The sequence below is a fragment of the Anser brachyrhynchus genome (assembly GCF_964034855.1).
Source record: "Anser brachyrhynchus genome assembly, chromosome: 11".
NCBI lineage: Eukaryota > Metazoa > Chordata > Aves > Anseriformes > Anatidae > Anser > Anser brachyrhynchus.
Window position 1 is genome coordinate 20813886 of NC_137706.1, and position 19248 is coordinate 20833133.

Here is a 19248-nt window from a genome sequence, read left to right on the forward strand (position 1 = left end):
CGGTGTATAAAAGTGCTGCAGAAACTCACTATCCCTATTCAGTGTGTGAAATTTTAGCATTACAAATTAGGAGGGGCTGTGATTTATTTCATAAAGAGGATCGAGCTCCAAAGCATCTTGCATATCTTCTTTGGCTTTCTTTGCTGTATACCTGAGGAAGAACAAAGCAGGCAATGTGAAATTCGGCTGCCTTTTTTTTCCTTTAAAACAGAAACCAGCTGCTTCTGATGCTTTCATTTTTTAATTTGCTTTCCTATAGAAACGCTCCTCTTACAAGGAGGGAAGAGATGCTGAGGAGTTGGCAGGTCCCCCAAAGCCCTATTCTAGTTTTCCGTGATATTGATTTTTATTTTCTGGAGCACAGGGGATGCACACACCATGCTGCACAGTCCATCAGAAGTTTTTCCAGCGTAGCTGGAGGGCTTTGTTTTAGCAGAGCACGCTCGCTCACACCTCCTTGCTTATTCCCCCAAATACCCCAGCTTTTGCCTTTGTGGCTCTCCCTGAGGGCAGCTCCTGATTTCCCGAGTAGAGGAGACAAAGTTGTGCTAAAGGACTTGGTTGCGTGGGGCGTTGACTGCCTGGGGATGTGGTTAATAGTCAAGGTTAATAAAATATTTGCTACAGCTTTGCCAGCCGTGCTCAGAAGCTGTTCGCTGCACTGGATGGAGAGGGCTCAGAGCACAGAAATCTAAAGGGAGCGGGAAGGAAGAGACTTAAATCTCCTCTCCCCGGTGGGAGCGTTTCCGAGCGCGTGCCTGTTGGAGCCCAGTGCTCCGACCGTGCTGTCCCTGTTCCTGCGGCCGTTCGGTTTGGTTTCCTGAGGTGGTCTGAAAGCTGGGGCTTGCTTTCCTCCCTCCTCCCTGAAGATTTCTTCCTCCTTTTGTGAAGCCTATAGAAGAAGTTTTGGAAAGAATTCTTTTTGTCTGAGTTATTAAAACTTGGTCGTAATTAAATGACAGTCTCTTAACTGGGTCTCTGCACCAGCTGCTGCTAATATCGATGCGGGGTGCACCTGCATTCCCTCCTCTCCTCCATGTTGTTCATCACATCCCTCCTCAGCTGGCAACACTACATCGGTTTGCTCAGTCGGGTGCAGTTTTTGTCCCATGTCTGCATCATCATCTGGTAAGAGTAGTATCCCAAAATGGATTCCTGAACTCTGCTTTTTTTTTTATATATAGTAGGTTTAATAATTAGCCTTGAAATGCTGCAGGTTCAATAACTAACAACGGTGTTTTTAAGTTTAAAAAAAAAATCATTTGGGTGTAGGATGTTGGAGTTAGTCTTTCTATGCGAAGAAGTTGGGCACTGAATGAACTGCATGTTTACTGTTGTGTTTTCCTACGAGTTTACTAAGTACTGCGTCGTTTTTTAATGTGTGCTTAAAGAGTATTTTTAGTACTGGTGGAGAAAGTTGTTTTTATGGTTTTTAGTCTCATAGCATTTCTATTTTGTGTTTAAAATAATAAAACATCAAATTTCTCCGGTTAACCTGAATGGGATCTGGATCAGGCTGTGGATAAGAATCTATTCTTATTTTGTTCCCATGTCTGTAAGGAGCTTCCTCTCCAGAGAGGAAGAAGAGCAATCCATGCTGTTAAATTGTGAGTTTAGGTGACAAATACAAGTAAGAGATGGAAAGGTAAGGGAAATGCACATGGATTCGGCTTCCTGGAACTAGCAAATTGCAACAGCATTTCAATAGTAACTTTTATATTTTTTTAACAGTTGACACTGGCATCAAGTGTTCAAGCTGGCTTCTTAAACTTCTGACTGCAGAAGCTGCAAGTCTGATGCAGTGCTGCCTCTTCAATCGCTCCTCAACAATAGCTGCCTACTCTCGGTCCTCAGTTATGGCTTTTACAGGAGGTCAAAAGCAAGCCAACAAAAATAGCAGAAAAAAGATCTTGATCTTCCAGGGCTGGTTTCTTCAACACACAGTGTTTGGCGAACATCTAAATAGCATTTCACTGAGTATTTTGTGTTGTGCTACCTTTCCTGGAAAGGGTCCTAGTGGAGGTACGAGCACAGGTGTCACTTTGTCACCGTGTTAGCTCTTCTATGCAGAGCTGTGGGACAAGAAAAACTTCAGCAGGATACGAAAGGAACGAAAGCAGGATCAAGGTGGAACCATGGTGTTTCAGCTCTGCTGCGTTAGAGGTTTCCAGGGAACCAGTTAAACTTACGTAAGGTCTCATGGTGCAGAAACTGCTGTCGGTAACTCAGCTCGTGTTGAGCAACGAGGCATGCTGCTGCTACCCCTGCTCTCTGGCAGCCGTCAGTGGGACGCGCGGGGCAGAACGTCACCCCAGAGCAAACGCCAGCTGAAAAACAGGTCTGAGTGTGCACGTCTTAGGTGTGAAGGACAAGGTATTCAGTGCATTTAATTTCGGCTCTTTGTTTTTGTTAATTTCTGCTCCTTATTTTTGTCTTTGGGTAGTAGCTATTTAGCAACTGTTCTCACTAGTCTTTAACATCCGCTTGTCTTGGCTATTAGGCACTGCTCAAATGCGTTCCTAGCAAGAGGAGTTGTTGTAGCTGTTTATTAGGCAACATCATTTGCCTACCATCCTGGAAGATTTTAAGTGTGTTCACTGAGATGTACAGCTTTGCTGAGGAACCTTTGCATTTTGCTATTTTGCTTCATTAGAAATGATTCGGCTCTACAACAACGAGTTTATTCACTTACTTTTGGAGGTGACACTGGAGTCTGTAAGGGTTGACCCTTGAAATGAGATATTAATCTCCTCGTAGGCACCCATAGACTTTCTGATGGGTGCAGTATGCACAAAAATTATGGTTTTCTTCATGCTGTGCCCATTATTCTGTGGGATTTTTTTTTGTTTATCCTTCTGAAGCTACATAACGGTGCTAAATCTTCAGGCTTTAGCTGTGCTGACTGTAACCAAAATGATCAATTCCAACTTACAGTTCTACATAATATCTAACAAAAGCGTTTTCCCTACACACTCATTGGAACAGGTAATTACTGCAGCAACTACAGACTAATTTGAAGTGTTAGCTGTTAATTAAAACACTACAGAGGTGTACGGTTGTCTTTTGGTGTAACCAAAGCTCCTATTCAGACTCCATTAATCACTTTGCAGTTATTGTGTTGGGGAAGGTCAGGACAACTGAGATGCCAGATCAGCCCGGAGTAAACAAATTCCTTTCCTCCCAGGTAGCTTGCCATTTGCAAAGCCAACGGACACGCTGTACCCATGGGCATGGTATCTCCTTTGTGATCCAATTCGCAGTGATAATTAAATGTTAAATTGGTACTGTCAGTGCTCTGTAAACCAAACCAGGTATCTGCCCTCTGCTGGAAATTTAACCCAAACTTCCACGGATGAATTAGCGTGCATCATAATTAAATAATCAAGTCTTCCCTTTTAATTCACTTGGAAACGGGAGATCTCTCTTATGGAAAAAAGATCAGCTTTCTTGACAAGCTAATTAAGTTGCCAAACTGTCCAGCACGGCGCGTATTAAGCTAAGAGACATTAAGCATGCTATCTCAACCTGTTCATTTTCTTATCATTTCTGCTGATCTGAAGTCCGTACCGTTTTGCCGCTGTTGGTTCATCCATACTTACAGCAGAGTTCATTTACTCCGTCTGATTCATCGATTATGCGTTCAGCTACCGGCCCGTCAGAGCTTCCCCCGATGGCTTTGTTCTTTGCACGTTAACACTGACGTTAGATAACACTGATTTTGGTATGGCTTCTTTAAACCGCGTTGGTTCCTAAAAGCTAGTGCCGCCCAGTTACATAAATGTTTATCCAGAAGTTCTTAAATTAAGGTGAAGTTTTTAGAAGCTTCCAAGCTGTTAGCAGGGATTCTATAAGCACTCGGGATTATAAAGGAGATTAAATGGACTCGCTCTGTACCACGTATGATTTGGCATGTGGAAAAAACTATTAAGCTCTTTCTTCAGTAATAATTGCTAGAGGTATATAGCGGTAAAAGATTATAATTCTTTAAAGTTAGTGCCACATATATGACATTACTGTGCGTACTGTCATAAATCAGTACGAGACAATAAAACTACTGGAGAGGAAAACCTTTAATGGTTTTGTTTTTATGCAAAATTACATTGGATTTTTAGTAGACTTTTCTTCTTCTACCTTTATTTTCTTAGGAATCTATGTTTAGGAATGCACAAGTCACTGCTTAAAAAAACAATTATAAATGTTTGTCTTCAGAAATTAAGACAAATAGCTTTTGACTTACTGTGGACACTTACTTTGAGTACATGTGAGCTTTAACACTGATGCACGCTAACCTTACATGCGCACACGTGCTAATCATAAATACGAACGTGGAAAGGTCATTTCACAAATATTTTCTGTGCGTCCTTAGGCTTTGATGAAGAAATCGGTCATCATCTGTGTTGCTTCACTTTAATTGGTATAGCTGTGCGTCTCATTGTCTTATCACTGAAAATACCCTTACAGTTAGCCAGCTTGTGCAACAAAAGCTGGGGTTTGTTAACATTCTGAGTAACGTGTATATCACAACTTTTCATTGAAAGAAAATGTGGAAGTGGATAAATTCATACTTGCAAGTGTGCTATTATGCTGTACCAGTCTTCAGTGTATAGATTTTATGTAAAACATGCAGATGTAAAAAAAAAAAAAAACCTGCTAAACAGCTCCATTGTGAGTATATTCTGCAGATCAATTGTTTTCATCAGTCTGTCTTTAGAAATGCTGTATAAAATTTGGTTTACAGTAAAATGTTAATACACTGTACTCTAAGCCATTTTTCTGTGAAATTAGTGTATACGTGTTGCACATATGTATAGAAGTAATTTTATGTCATCTCAAGTTATTTAATTTTTTCCCCTCATGCAGGGCGTATCATGTCCCTAGTGGAAAAATACTAGCCGTAAAGGTAAGATATTACAGTAATTTTCTCTCTCTCACTTTCTCTCTTTCTCTTCGTTCTTTCTTGACCTGGGTTTCCTTCCCCTCCCTGCGATGGTTAGTTCTCAGTTTGTTTTATTGTGTTAAAGTCCACGTTGCTTATGCAGGAAAACTCCAGTACATAAATCCGGTAAGCTCAAATGAGCACAGAGTTCCCCGAAGCCAGGTTTCACCCTCCGGGAGCTGCAGGTTTGTTTTAACGCTGCGTGTGGGTACCACCACGTCTTCCTGGTGGTTGTGTGGACAGGTCCAAAGGCAGCTGTGGGTTGTGCCACTGGGACAAACCCCCTCTAGCAGCTGGTGGAGATCCTGCTTCACCTTCCCAAAGCCTGGCGTAACAGCAACGGGGATGGAAAGGTCGCAGGGTGTCAGCCTCTACAGCGCTCTGCTACTGCCACAGTGTCCCCAGGGGCATATTCTTGAGTGTTCTCTGCAACCTCTTATTTTAAATAAAGAAAATTTCCCTATTTTCTTTGGGATACTGCTATGTTTCCCTAGGAGATTCTGTGGTTTTAACAGGTTGGTTTATTTTAATGTTCTTCCTCCCTGCCCACCACTGTGTTTATACAACTGAATATATGTGTGTGTGTATCTTCCATTAGCATTTGTAGCAGTGAAGCTGTACAGTGTAGTGTGGTTACGTGTATCAGATAAGTACCAGTCTTCTCTGAAGTTAAATTAAAGCTTTGGTAAACTAATAATGCACCTATGACTACAATATGCCAACTACTGTGTGATTTAGAATTACATTATTAATTCAGTTAAGCTATAAAATAAATTATTGATGTCTGTGTAGAACCGAAACTGCTTTTTTTAACGTGATTTCATTCAAACTTGAAATGGTAGAGACTCTGGGAGAACAAATGAACTGTAGTATTCATATAATTCTATTTAATAGTTTGGAACCAAAAAGTTACATTTTAAAAAATGTATAACTTAAAGAATAATTAATTGGAGGTCTGTAAAAGTGTGTTTTGTTTCATCTGTCTCTCTTCCCTTCTTTGAGTCACTGAGGTCTGGTATAACTGAGTTAAACAGAAGAATGTGGGAGGTGGGAGAAGGGGGCAAGAGAAAGAGTTTGTGGGAGCTGGTTGCTGCAAGCAGAACTGGTATTAAATGATGTGGGATTATACTGAGACTTCAGATGGAGCATTGTGTGATTTATTTTTCAAGTATTTACGTGTATGGGTACATGTATGCATGGGTAACTTTCAGATTTGAACTCACGTTGTCAGTAGTTCTTACTGTGTATAACTTACTGAAATGAGATTCTGCCCGTGTTTTGGCTTTCCTCGAGGATCACATAAATCCCTGCACTCCACTGGCAGAAAAGCTTTTGACTTTCTTATGAGTTGCGTAAAAGCAAATGCTTACGAACCCATAACTCATTCTCTACATGTCAAAAAAAATGGAAATTGAAACTTAAAGAACATCCAAATAACTTCTAATTGTATGGAATACAAATATCACTTGAAGTCTTTTCAATTGGTATCCATCGCTCCTAAATCTGCCAGGAGCAGTTAGGATAAGGCAGGAATTCTCCAAGATGCAAGAGGTACAAAAGTACAGAAAAGCTAACATGCAGAAATACGTTTTTTTACAACTTTCAGTGGTGAACTAAGAAAGCTCTTCCCCTAGAGGCTGGTGTTGCACAAGGATGCTGCTTTGCTCTGCTCTCCTTCTGCACCAGTTCTGCTCGGCGCTGGCCTTGCCCGCTGCCCCCAGACCCACGGTGTAGGGCTGGGGGTGCCCCCGGAGCTGGCTGGAGAGGAGCTGGAGCGAGCTAGAGCAAAATCACGCCCGCAGGAGGGGAAACGAGTTCAACCTTTGCAAGGTTAATTGAAATCACCTCCCTGTGGCAAAAAGCCTTCTTTCCCCCCGCAATTTCACCTTCTTGTTTCCCTTGGAGTCCAGGGGTTCGGTTAGTCCTCACGGATAATTAGCATCTTGAAGATTTGGGAAGCTGGGTTCTCTGGGTAGACGCTACCCCTGGTGGTCCCGTCACTGTCAATTATATTTTTTTTCAGCGCGCTTACAGAAGAAATACCGCACCGACACGTGTGCATTATCGTGGTTAAAATAACACGCTCGCAAGCTGCAGGTCAGGAAAAACGCTAGGATAGTGATCATGCTGGCTGGCTCCATTAATAAAATTACTTACTGCATCTACGGCTTGGCGTACCCAACAGTAAAAAGAGGACAGTCACACCTGCATCTTGACAAGATGATCACAAGGATCAGTTGCTTTGACAGACGATTACCATGCTGCTAGCGACATCGTCGCGATGAAGGATCTGTGAATGCAGTGCTGTTGGTTTTGTTTGTTTGTTTCTTGATAACTGCATACAGATTTAATACGACAAGACAACACTCAGTAAACCTGTTGATTAAAATGCTCTCAGCTGGTAGTTAATCTTGCAAATATATTGAACAGGATAACAAACCAATGCTGATATCCATATTATAGACCAAAGCTCTCTGTGTCATTACATATTTAATATAAACTTTACAGCTAGGTAATGTGCAAAAGATTTAATAGATTTTCTAACGTAACCTTTTTTCTAATTGGAAGAAAAAATCCAAATGAAAAATGTGAGTGTACGCTGGCTGATTGCCATTCTTCAGCTGCTTTTGGTTTCTCCTGCTCTTAAGCTAGCATTTAAATGGACCATTTGATTAATCATTTGTATACCGACTATAATACTCCCAAATTTCCTTTGAGTTGTACATACTGTAAAAGACAATTATGTCGGCACAGATTAAATAAGTGAATTAAAACGGAATAGCAGCTTAATTTGACCTGTGATTTTGCTCTCGTTCCCTTCAGTGGAACGTATGCCACTCCAGCAAATAGATGAAGTCATCCATGACAGCTTGTGATGAATTGCCGTATTTATACTGTATATTTTAATAGCCTCACACTAATTTAAATTGAGCACAGAGTAAATTATAATTCAGTCACTTGACTGCTTGTATTTAACTTGACAACTCATCCTTATTTGTCCTGGAGGTGTAGCGGAGAGCGGAGGAAATATGTTCAGGTATTCCTCCTTTAAAAGTTAACCCTTTCACTCGAAATGTTTGGGTACACTGAGTTTATGCAGCCTTGGCGAGGAGTCCTGCTCCCAGCCGCGCTGACAGCGCCGTGCGAGCTCACAGCAAGTTATTTTGTGCCTGATGAATGCGGTTTCACCGTTCTGCTCTCAGCAGTCCTGAGAAAACCACAAAGTGACTTTTTGCTGCAAAGTTCTTTCCAAAGGTGCCGTTTCGGAAAGGTTTAATGCCACATCTCATTTGCTTACCCGTGTTACGAGTGTGCAAGTTGCAGCCAAATCCTAATTCACGGCTTCCTCCTCAGTAGCAGCAGGTTTAAGGAGTCTTTTTTTCCCCTCACTTTAGCACTGTCCCACCCCATGTCTACATATGCTTAGGAATCGTTTCCTGCGTTCAAATTTAGTTTTGTAAATCTGGTTGGAAACCGTGCAAAAGGAGTAAGGCAGCGGAGATTACGAGTGGAGATGAAGGCAGGGCTGCACGGACTCTTCCTCCTCCTGCACCTGTTTCAGCGCTGTAATTGGGTTCTTCCAGCGCTGACTTCGGATGGCTGCCTCCAGTTTGCGGTCGCACAAGCCAGGCACGTTCAAGTGGAATAAAACACTTCTGTGTAATAGTTATACGGAGGAAGGGGGACGGTGCCCTCACCCAGGTTACTTGGTGGTGCCGTCCTCTTGCCGTGCTGGGGCGCTCCTGCGTGTGCTCTGCCCTACAGCAGCCAGATTGCCAGCAGGGTCGGGGAGCTCTGCTTTTCCCCGTTATCGACACTATTACAATGCAGGGTCTGCATGTAATTATGGCTCATGCAAATCAGCCGGAGACCTTTCTTCCTGCCCGGTCTTGGTTGATTGGATGTCAGCGACGTATCTGACACTGATCACGCTAACTAGTCGTCGTGTGGGGCGGCGAAGCCTTCGCAGGGAAACCTCTCCCTGTGAATAGGATTTAGTGAGGTAAAATGTAATTTTATACCAGTGACGAGATTAAATTTTTAATATTCAGTGGGTAAAACTGGTAGGATTCCAGCAAATTATTTGAAGTTTTTCACGCTGGAAAAATGTAAGCGAATATTGTTGGCAAATGATTATTGATCTAGACAAGTGTGTTAAACGTTTCTTGGCAGCCCTGTATTACACTTACAATTTAGTTTAGTGACAGCTTTTATAAATAACCCTAAAGCAAAGTCTTGATAGAAACAGGTTATCGTTTTTTTTTTTCTGTTGGACAGATTTTGATACTGTAAAATGCATTTGGAGGTGCTCTCCCTGTATTTTGTTTTGTCAGCAGGATATGCGGCCTATAATGTCTGTTCTGTTAATTCTGCAAATCGGCTGTATTATGTTTTCCTCTAACTTAATGTGTTTAACTGTAAAATACCATACGATAAAAGACCGAGCGTGGCTAACTGCATTCAGAGCCCACTTTGGTTTATATAGCAGTATTTAAGAATGAAGTGTGCGAGTCTTCTGATAATCACGGCAAAGAAAGGTTTGTAAAAGTCACCTTTTCAGCACTGGCCTTCCTCGTAGCCACCAAGGGCAGACTTCTCTTCTCTGGCCACTTGCGAGTGCAGCGGTGGCACTGCAGAAAAGTTGGAAGTTTTGTGGCCTTTTTTAAATAATTACTTTCATCTTAAAAATCCTGGCAGAGCCCCAGCCCTTCCTCGGGGCGCCTGGCTCGTCCCTGCAGGCGCTGCGGCCGCCTTCCCGGCACCGCTCGCTGCTCCGCTCCTGCAGAGCAGCCTGGCTCGGGGCGGTGGAGAACCGGGACGTGGACGAGGGAAGCAGATAGCCGTGGGAGTCAGGGGCTGGGCTGCTGAGCGCTGTCAGGTTGTTTGTAGTCGCTTTCCAGAATGCTTTAGTGATGCTTCGGTATCATCCGCTGCCTTCTGCGTTTGTTCTGTGTGTTTAAAAAATGTCCATGTTTCATAAAAGTATACAATGATAGGAATTTGTGTTAGAAAAGGGGGTAGGTATTAAACTGAAATTGGAAAAGTGGTGCTAGGAGATGGCTCCTGACACTCCTTTGGGGCACCATTGAGCAGTTCAGAGATACTTTCAATACCGCGGTACTTGTTTAGATCTTCAGGTTAAAATCAGCATGTTCGTTGAGGTCACGGCACTCCAGAATTTTTCACGAGACATCTTTGTAGCAAGAGGAGTCCGTGCAGGGCAGGCGAGGAGAGACGTCCCCAGGCTGGGTGCTGATCTGTGCTCTGGGTGGATCGCAGCAGCTCCGAGCCTACAGACCCACAGACCGACCGTGCCTGCTCGTCGCGTTACCTGTTGGGCTGCTGTTCGAGTTCTAGCTCGTCTGATGGGCAAATGAATAAACAGAAACCTCCCAACTTTTCGTGGATAAAATTGGCTGCGTAGCTTAATTTATTTGCAACTGACTTTCCAAAGTAAATACTTCTGTCCTTCCACTTCCTTTCTTCCCGTGGCTCTATGAAAATACTCCTTCCATTCCTTTTCTCACACGAGGTTAATTAATACCAGGCCTTCTGTTTTGTTCTGAGTCGTTCACTTACCTTTCATGTCAGAGCTGATCGCATGTCTGACGTTTGTTTTTTAGGTCATACCCTTAGATATAACACTGGAGCTCCAGAAGCAGATTATGTCAGAGTTAGAAATTCTTTATAAGGTATGCATTTTTTCTCATTTTAATTATTCTTGATTACAGTCATCCTACAGTGTGTCTTTTTTAAACAGGCTTCTCTTTTCCTTTCTTTTTCCAGTGTGACTCATCATATATCATAGGATTTTATGGTGCATTTTTTGTCGAAAACAGAATTTCATTGTGTACAGAGTTCATGGATGGTGAGTTTTTTCCATCTTGTGTGCTTTTAATTGCTAAGCTTGTAAATGGGGAAAATCATATAAAGATGTGCTTTTCCAGTATGGAGCAGAATGCATTATTATGACTTTGAAATATAAAGTAAAACATTGAGAACTTTGATTTAGGTTTTTTAAGAACAGGCTAGTATTGGGATTGGGTTATATTCTGCAGTATGCTGTATTTTCCTGAATGCAATTTCACTTACTTTTATTGAAAATGTAAATAGAACAGAAATAAATGCTAGCTTAATTTGTGGTTTGATATTTGAGTCTTCCATACAATCTGTCCTCACTGACGAAACAGCTGTTCCTCACTTTTAATGTTTTGCTAGCCAAAACAGATTTTCTTTTAAAGAAATCTATTAACCCAATGTCCTGTGTGTTTTCAGTGGAAATCGGTTCTTAATTGCAAGACAAGGAATTATTTTCCAACACAGCTGTTTAGCGGTGCTGCACTAAGTTTCTTTCTGAGTGTGCTCTTATCTCTCCCAACGTGGATCTTCAGACCGACAGTATCCCCTTCCCCACAATTTGATGCTGCCGTCATTATGGAGATATATTAGTACTTTGCTCTGAAATTTTGTGCTGTGTGACACTCTTGAACAAAAGGCAGGAAAAGTATACTGATTACAGCAATTTGTAATCATTGCTGCCCTCTGTGTATCAATTTTGAGAGTGTCTCATGACAGATACAGTCCCCCCGTGTCTCATGCGCAAGAACCCTCTTTGCAGCGTTCAACTTCGAGCTTCGTGTTGGTACAAGCATTTAGTATATTACTCTCTTCAGGGTTTTCCTATGAGCCAGCATTTTCTGCCATATCCACGTTTTTCACAAAGGTTCAGTTAAGCTGCATATAAACAAGTGAGGATCTCGCAAATAATTTACTATAGAGGAAAGGCTCTCTGGCAGGAAAAAAAATCCAAAGCCAAATGCATACCATTAAATTAAGCACTGTTGAGTAGCTTCTATCTTTCTGATGGGGGACTACAGATAAAGCCCTTTAGGGTTGTATGGTGCATTTTGTTTTCTCTCTGTTAAAATGGTCTATTATTACTGTTATTTCTCTCTTTTTACACTTACTACCTCTGTTCCAATGATCATTGTGCCCCCTTTCCAAGCGTGAGGGATTCTCTCAGATTTTCCATATTTGCAAAGCTTGATGAAAAAGTATTTTATTTATTCACCAAAGCCCACCAGTTAAATTCTTTGGTGCTCTCATGCTGTGTGACCATTAGCCATTTCTCTGGTCTCTTCTTGCAATTGCACTCGGATTTGCAAGCCCGTGTTAAGCAGCAGTCCCATGCAGTAAGGAGGCAGCTGCTCATGCCAAAACATGCATCTGCCTGGAGTGTGTGCGCTCCTACTAATTCGGAGACTTTAAAAATGATGGACATAAATGCTTGCAGTCCCAAATTCCTGTTTGAAAATATTTAAGCCTGTAGGGGATGCATCCCTCATGATGTTGCACAACAATGGTGTTTACTGACCATGCACAAATTACTTGGAATTATGCTGGAGATGACCTCTGATCTGCCTCATGTCGTGCGCTCCTTCTGGCAGAGAACAACGGCAAGCATTTAAAGGAAGAACAAAATGCAAATAAAGGGACCTTGCCAATTTTTTTTTTTCCAGGCCTTTGATTTGGATGGGGAAGGATGCAGGTGAAGATGATAAATGTTTTCTAACCCTGCAGGTGAACAACCTTAACCTTGACAAATTTTTGGCCCTTTTTACTTTAACAGACCAGTTTGTAGTATTTTCAGAGTCCGGGTCATCTAGAAAAATCTTATGACTGCCCAGGTGTATCCTGTACCAGTGACGTCTACTGATAATATCACAAAAAATGGGCATTTCCTTTGTGAATTACCTAGATACAGGCGGATCTGCTTCTTTTGGAGTACTCATGCCTTAGGGGCACACAAACACACAAAAAAAGGTGCCATATTGTGCCGTGTTGGCTCTTTCCTGGCACCTGGAAGCAAGAAAAAGCCAGGTAACTCCAGTTCTGCAAATACCAAAGCGCAGAGGTTGAACTGACCTGGATTACCCTTCCACCTGCCAAGTGATCATATAGATCAGCAGAGATAGGAAACGAGGCTTTCTAATCTTTGCCCTCTTATGTCTATGATAGAGTTGATGTTCTTGTAACTAAAGATGGTGAAATGCACCACTGTCTTTTACTTATGTCATGGCCTCTTTTCCTTGAAGCTATTCAATACTCACTAAATTCCCTTTAGAAACAGTGAGAGGTGCGGGTTATTAGACTGTGCCTAGATGTCTACATGTAGAGTTGGGAGCTAACCTTGTATTATTTGGGTATGGAAATTTTGTCCCCAATGTTCATTTGCTATATTTTTTCCCATAGAAAAATGGCAAGCTTCCTCCAGCTGTTTGCAAAAAGATTTATTTTTATTTTCCAAACTGCACTGCCTGTAGTGACATCTGTAACAGCAAGACTTAGCAGCTTGGTGTATGAGAGTAGGTCTTTTTGTCCAAAATTTAAGGATAAATTACAAGTAATAACAGGAACCACCTGACCTTATGGTAGCCTTCTTCCTGTTACGTCTGTTAAATAGCAGTTACATTTACTTTTAGAACTGTGGTTCATTGCAATACACAGGAAACATAAGACAATATAAATTGAAAGATGAAACTTTAGTGAGCAACATTAGTGAAGACAAACACATGCTGTATTCTGACATGCAAAGACTATAAAGACAATGGGGAAAAAATCATTAGAATAAAAAGTATTGTATAATTAAGGCTGAAGTCCAATGTAAGGACCTTGTGACTTCTTTGCATTGCAGCATTTCAGAACGAATGGGTTTTACTTTTAAAAACTGAACCATAAGCGAAGTACAAAGTGTAGTTTTCCTAATTGCTGAGTATTGGCCCAACTCTTTTCCCAGTGGTGTCATCAGTAAAATCCATAGGCTGCACTGCGAGCAGTCAGATCAGCGCTAAGCACTTCTGAGAACCTCTAGCCTGGAGTTGACTATACATTCTTGCTGGCTGTATGTAATACGTTCTGCATGTAATTTGCTCGTCTTTTTTTTTTTTTGGCCATTCTACTTGGACTTTTCTAATTCTCAATTTTAAATCCACTTTCTTATCGAAGAATTTGTATTTCACCCAAGGGACATTTTTAACACTGGAGTGGTCATGAATCCCCTATGTGGAAGATAAGGGAAACAGCCTTTCCCAGTCTTTGGGGATGTCTGTATGATCGTGACTTAGGTTTCTTGCTTTCTCCATGAATATATGAGGCTGGCTGGAAAGGGTTTTACGAGGTACCAAGTTCTGTCCCATGCGGGAGTTTACTGGCAAAACTTACCTGCTTGCCCAGGACCTCCTCATCTTTCAGACATCGGTGTGGGCACAAACTGCAAGGCTCAACCCAGCTTTCACTGCTTTTGTCATCATGAAGAAGCTGACTTTAAGCAGTGCATCAGATACCACCTAACATGAGCACCAGGTCTTGGGGACAGGGGTAGAATACTGTTGCTTTTTCTGATGGCTTTGTCAGTCTCCAAGGAGCTATGCCAAGCCCAATGGTTTTAAGTTCTCCAATTTCAGTATTGTGTCCGGTGGCTGGGAAGTTTTCTAAAAAGACTTTTGGTGTTAATGCTACATGCACAAGTAAGTAACATGGGTGAAAAAAGAACTGAATGCTGTCTCATGCGTTTACTCAGTTTGGTAGATTTTTAAGGTCAGTTATTTCTGACACAGTTATTGTTATATCATTGATGGTGTTTTTTTATTAATAACCCAGGCCTAGAAAACCCTAGTGACTTCAAATCTAGGGCAGTATTTCATTTTGTGTTGCCTAAGCACATTTTGTTTGTCCCTGCAGGGGGATCTTTGGATGTTTATAGAAAAATTCCAGAGCATGTACTAGGAAGAATAGCAGTAGCTGTAAGTATTTCTTTGTTTTTGTCTTTTAGTTTTTGATTGCGCATGTAACACATCCTTGCTTTGAGTTTGCACGTTCCCTCTTACGACACTGAGTCATCTCCAGAATCCTTGTCCTCATTGTGTGTGTGTGTAAAAGGGAAGTAACCATCCTCTTCATCGCTCCTCCTAACCATCCTGTGTCTTCACAGTCTGTGAAGGCAGAGCAGTCTGCTGCCACCGGAGTTCAGGGTCATAACTGGCTCCATCTGTGCCTGCTTTACTGTTGGAAAGGTTTTGTCAGGCCAAACAGGGGTTAAGGATATCATCCTGTTCTGTGACCAACACACACGTTGCCAGAGGCTCAGAAAATGTAAGAGGATGTGATAAATTGAACGGGATAAGAAAAATACATGATTTTGCTGGGGAACTATGTGGCCACGTTTCTTCATATCAACCTTTTTAGGATGGAGCAGCCCTCTTCATCTCCTTTATTTACCCTTCAAGTCCTTCTGTGATGTGTGGTTTCTTTAAAAATGGATTCAGCAGTGCTGTCCTAGCCCTCACGTTGATCCCTCATCTGCCACTTCTGCTGATCCTCGTGTGTTATTTCCATTCCAACTGTCCTCACTCTGCACAAAGTAATTCGATAAGGTTTGCTTTTCAGGTTGAAAAATTAAGTCAGCTTCTGTTATCAGAATGCAATGGTAGAACACAATGTCTTCCCCCTCTGGTAGGTGTACTCCTTAAAGCAAGTAAGCAGGTAGATGAAGTTTTTGTTTGCCACAAAAGCCTGACAAAGGCCGTCTGGGGACTGGCCGCTCTCTCACCCCTGAGCTGGAACCCTTCACACATGAACAGTGGTGGTCGGAGACCCAGTGCGCAGGGCGATGTCTGCGATCTAGGCTGAGCTGTTGGCCCCAGGTGTCTTGGTTTGGTAGCAAGGGGCTGACAGTGGGCTCCTTCGAGCACCTGGTGTGCCATCGTTGTGCCTCAGCAGCATTCAGAGACTTTGTCTTGCTAGAAATTCAGTAGTGGCGACTGAAAACTCAGCTTATGGAACACTAACAACAGCAACAAACAAAAAAAAAGTGGCATGTTTTGCCAAGACTGAACACCAGGTAATTGACCAGTGTCTTAGTGGTTGTCACAGGGGAGAGATACTGCTAAACAATTGCTAAATATAAGGAATACTTTGATAACTTAAGCAGTTTAAAGCATAACAAAGTTATTCTATCATGTGCCATTTAATTAAGTGCTGGGTTTTCACATTCATTATACATCAAGCTGACAATTTAAATCCTTTAATCCAACACAGGCAGCTATTTAGTCTCTGTTCATTGTAATTCACAGCTCTACTTTCTCTTAATTTGTGTGGCCTGCCCAGGGTGATGAACATCCTTCTCTGATGCTGTTTCCTCTAAGTAGCTTCAAATCTGCTCATTATATAGCCTAGCAGTTTCTTATGGAATTTGAATGCTTTTCACCTTTAGTTCAGAGTAAAAATGTTTCATCTCTTCTTCCCTATGGAGCAATGAATGATAAGTTGCTCATATTCCTGATGCTAAGTAGCATGTGTATTGTGTAATAATACTGGGATGGGCCTTCGAGCATTTATTCAGATGGTTCTCACTTCTCCTTTTCCTTATCTCACTTCATGTTGTGTAATTAATACATCCACACTAACTTACTTTATCATTTATTTAATGATTTTTGTCTCTCCTCTCTCACGTCCTCCCAAGCCAGCCCAGCTCGGAACACCAAAGATGTTCTCTGCCGGTTTTTCACTTATCCATAACAGCAGTGCTTCGGCCCCATCTTTTATGTCTTGAACAAAAATATATATATTTGTTCACCTACAGGGTCATCGCCTTACAAATCTGTTAGTTAGTGAGCGTGACTCCCTGACATGGATGGGGAATTGATACTTAGCTTTTTTTATTGTTGCCTTATCTGCTGTTTTAGCAGTCTGTACCATGCCCAGGGGGTCAGCAGAGAGGTGAACAAAGGAGCAGGTGCCTTCAGAGGAGGAACTCGCCCCTTCCTCCTGCTTCTCGGTAACAGAAGGGGTGCGCTGAGGCTGAACCAGCACTGGCAGCTTCCTCTGCTCTGGTGCTGAGTTTTTGCTCAATTGGCATGGTAGGCGTGTTGGAAGGAGGCACTGAAAGCTTTTGTTTTCTCTATAATTTGTCAGCAGCAGCGGGAATAGCTCCTTTAAGTTTTCACAAATGACTACCCTGCGTCTTCATATCTGACGTTTCGGTAGAGCCCAGCAGCCCATTTTGTAGGTTGGGGCACCTTTTTGCCAAGTGTTGGGCGTAGACACCATAATCTTCACTCCAAACAGCTTGTGAAGATCACCCAAAGCCTATAGGACTTCTGATCATGTACCGATGGGCAGGAGAATGTCAAACAAAAGCTAGAGCTTACATGGATTCTGTGGGCAAAATCTGGAGCTTCCACGGTCTCTCTGTTTTTTCGGTCTGTGCATTTTCTTTTTACCTTCCTTGCACCGTGTACACAGAGTCATTTGTCTTTTATTCCCCGGAGACATGTACAATGCATTAGTCTACAGAAGCTGTTTAATAATATGTGTGACCTGCTCATCTGTTAATTAGAATATCTTTTCGTTATATTTGTAGAAGTTTTAAGTGAAACCGTTGCCTGAGGAAGACGATGAGGAAACATTTAGCAGTGTCCCAGTATTCTCCTCTCTGACTTGATGATTTTCCTGCTTCCTTTCCTGTTACACAAATTTAATCTCCGTGAAAAGCATTGGGCTGGCAGCCCTTAAAAGCGATTGTCCTGCTCAGAGCAATGAGCACAAACGTCGCAGGCAATCCCAGCTGGTCTAGAACAAGATCTGTGCCTGCTCAACGCGCGCAGCAAAGGGAGCGCGATGCCCCCGTGCTCCACTCGCTCAATTAAATACCGAGTTGCATTCAAGGTCATTTCCTTGCCCTTCTTGATCTCCACAGGCTGAACTACCTAAGAGACATCCCTTTCTTGACAACCCTGACTTTCCATAGCCCAAAGAGTACTCAGTTACCCGTTTCTCACTCATTTCCTTGCAGCACTGCTGTAAATACTCGAGCAGGGCACTGCAGGTGCCTGGTAGTCTGCTCATTCTTGCTTTCCCATATGCTCCTCACCTCCTGACACTTGTGATTCGGCAGGAACCAGAGGGGACTTCTGTCTGTTGGGACAAGCAAACAATTTCGGATGCAACTGCATTTTTGGTGATGTGAATGGATCCTTACCTGCTGAGGAAAGGACAGGGTGTCAGAGCCATATAGCAATAGGCAGCTGGTACACCGCAGCGTTCTTCGGCATTCTTGGCATCCATTTCACGTGGAAGAGGTGGTCACCGTTAATTGTGGTGGACGATGAGCTTTCCAGTTGAAATCGTAGGAATTTATTGTCAAGTGCAATATTCTTCTCTTCTTTTGGGGGTTTTTTGTGTGTTTGAGGCTGAAAGACAGAATGCTAGAAAAAATGCAAGGCAGCAAAAGGAAATCCTCCAAAGAAGAAAGCAATTGCCAGATCTTGGGGCGAAGCACTGCGTTTTCAGGGGCAGGATAACATGGTGAGAGAGGCAGATAGTCCTGAGACTTCAGTCCCCAAGATACTGGGGAGATCTCTGACTTCATCACAAAATTCCTCCTGGTTGCCTGCATGAGACGGTGTCGATAAGAAGGGGAAATCTCTCTTCTTTTCTGTGTCATTTATTGGAGCAGAGGGCTGCGGTGTTTTTTTTCAAAGGGAAAAGTGTGTCTTGGGAATCCCAAAGTGCTGTGCTTCCTCCAGTTTTCATGCTGCCACCTATTTATTTGGGTCTGCCAATGTAAAATCTCTTCTACCTTTGCTTGCCACTTCACACATTTATTTTCAATTCAATTTCTTGAGCAGTGACATTGTGCACTGTATTTTGAGTGCTAATGTTGATTGAAGTTCTCCCTGAAAGGATGTGCACTTGAACTGTCAGGAGAGTGAGTGATTGACAGCGGGTGGAAGTACTTTTTGTGTCAAGGCTTTGTCAAGTTATTGTTGTAAAACCCACTTTACTGAATACCAATAATTCCTGCTAGATGTTCAATCAAAAGATACTCTGTTCCAGCACCGTTTTAGGATAATATTTAATATTTAGAGCCCTTCCATAAGGTGGGCAAATGTAAGTTAGGTGAATGACAGTGCTTTACACCAGGCTAGTCTGTCCAGGGGACTTCTGTGTGCGTATTTGCAGTGCCATGTAAAGGGAAAAGCTCTTCTCATTCCTTTGTACACTGTTGCTGAGACAGTCAGAATGGGAGAGTTGGGTTGATACTCTCTCTTATAACTGCTTATTCAGCACATGTTCCATAATAAAGCTACTTAATAACTCACAGCTGTTGATTTTTTTTTCCCCCTCTAGGAAATGTTTCATTTTTTTCTATGAATACATGCTTTAAAATATTTTTTTTTCTAAATGATTTCAAAGATGCTAAATAGTCTAGATATATGTTTAATAATCAAAGAAGCTTAGTGTGTGTAAAA

The 19248-nt window shown here is 42.2% G+C and overlaps 1 protein-coding gene across 7 annotated transcripts in view; it reads left to right on the forward strand.

The window, feature by feature from the left end:
* Nucleotides 1–19248, forward strand: part of MAP2K5 (mitogen-activated protein kinase kinase 5) — a 129536-nt gene that overhangs the window by 37068 nt on the left and 73220 nt on the right. For all 7 annotated transcript variants that reach the window (XM_080551509.1, XM_080551504.1, XM_080551508.1 and 4 more), the window contains 4 exons: nucleotides 4861–4900; nucleotides 10561–10629; nucleotides 10724–10805; nucleotides 14678–14739. In XM_080551509.1, the coding sequence (XP_080407635.1) occupies nucleotides 4861–4900; nucleotides 10561–10629; nucleotides 10724–10805; nucleotides 14678–14739 (253 nt within the window). The remainder of the gene's footprint in view (nucleotides 1–4860; nucleotides 4901–10560; nucleotides 10630–10723; nucleotides 10806–14677; nucleotides 14740–19248) is intronic.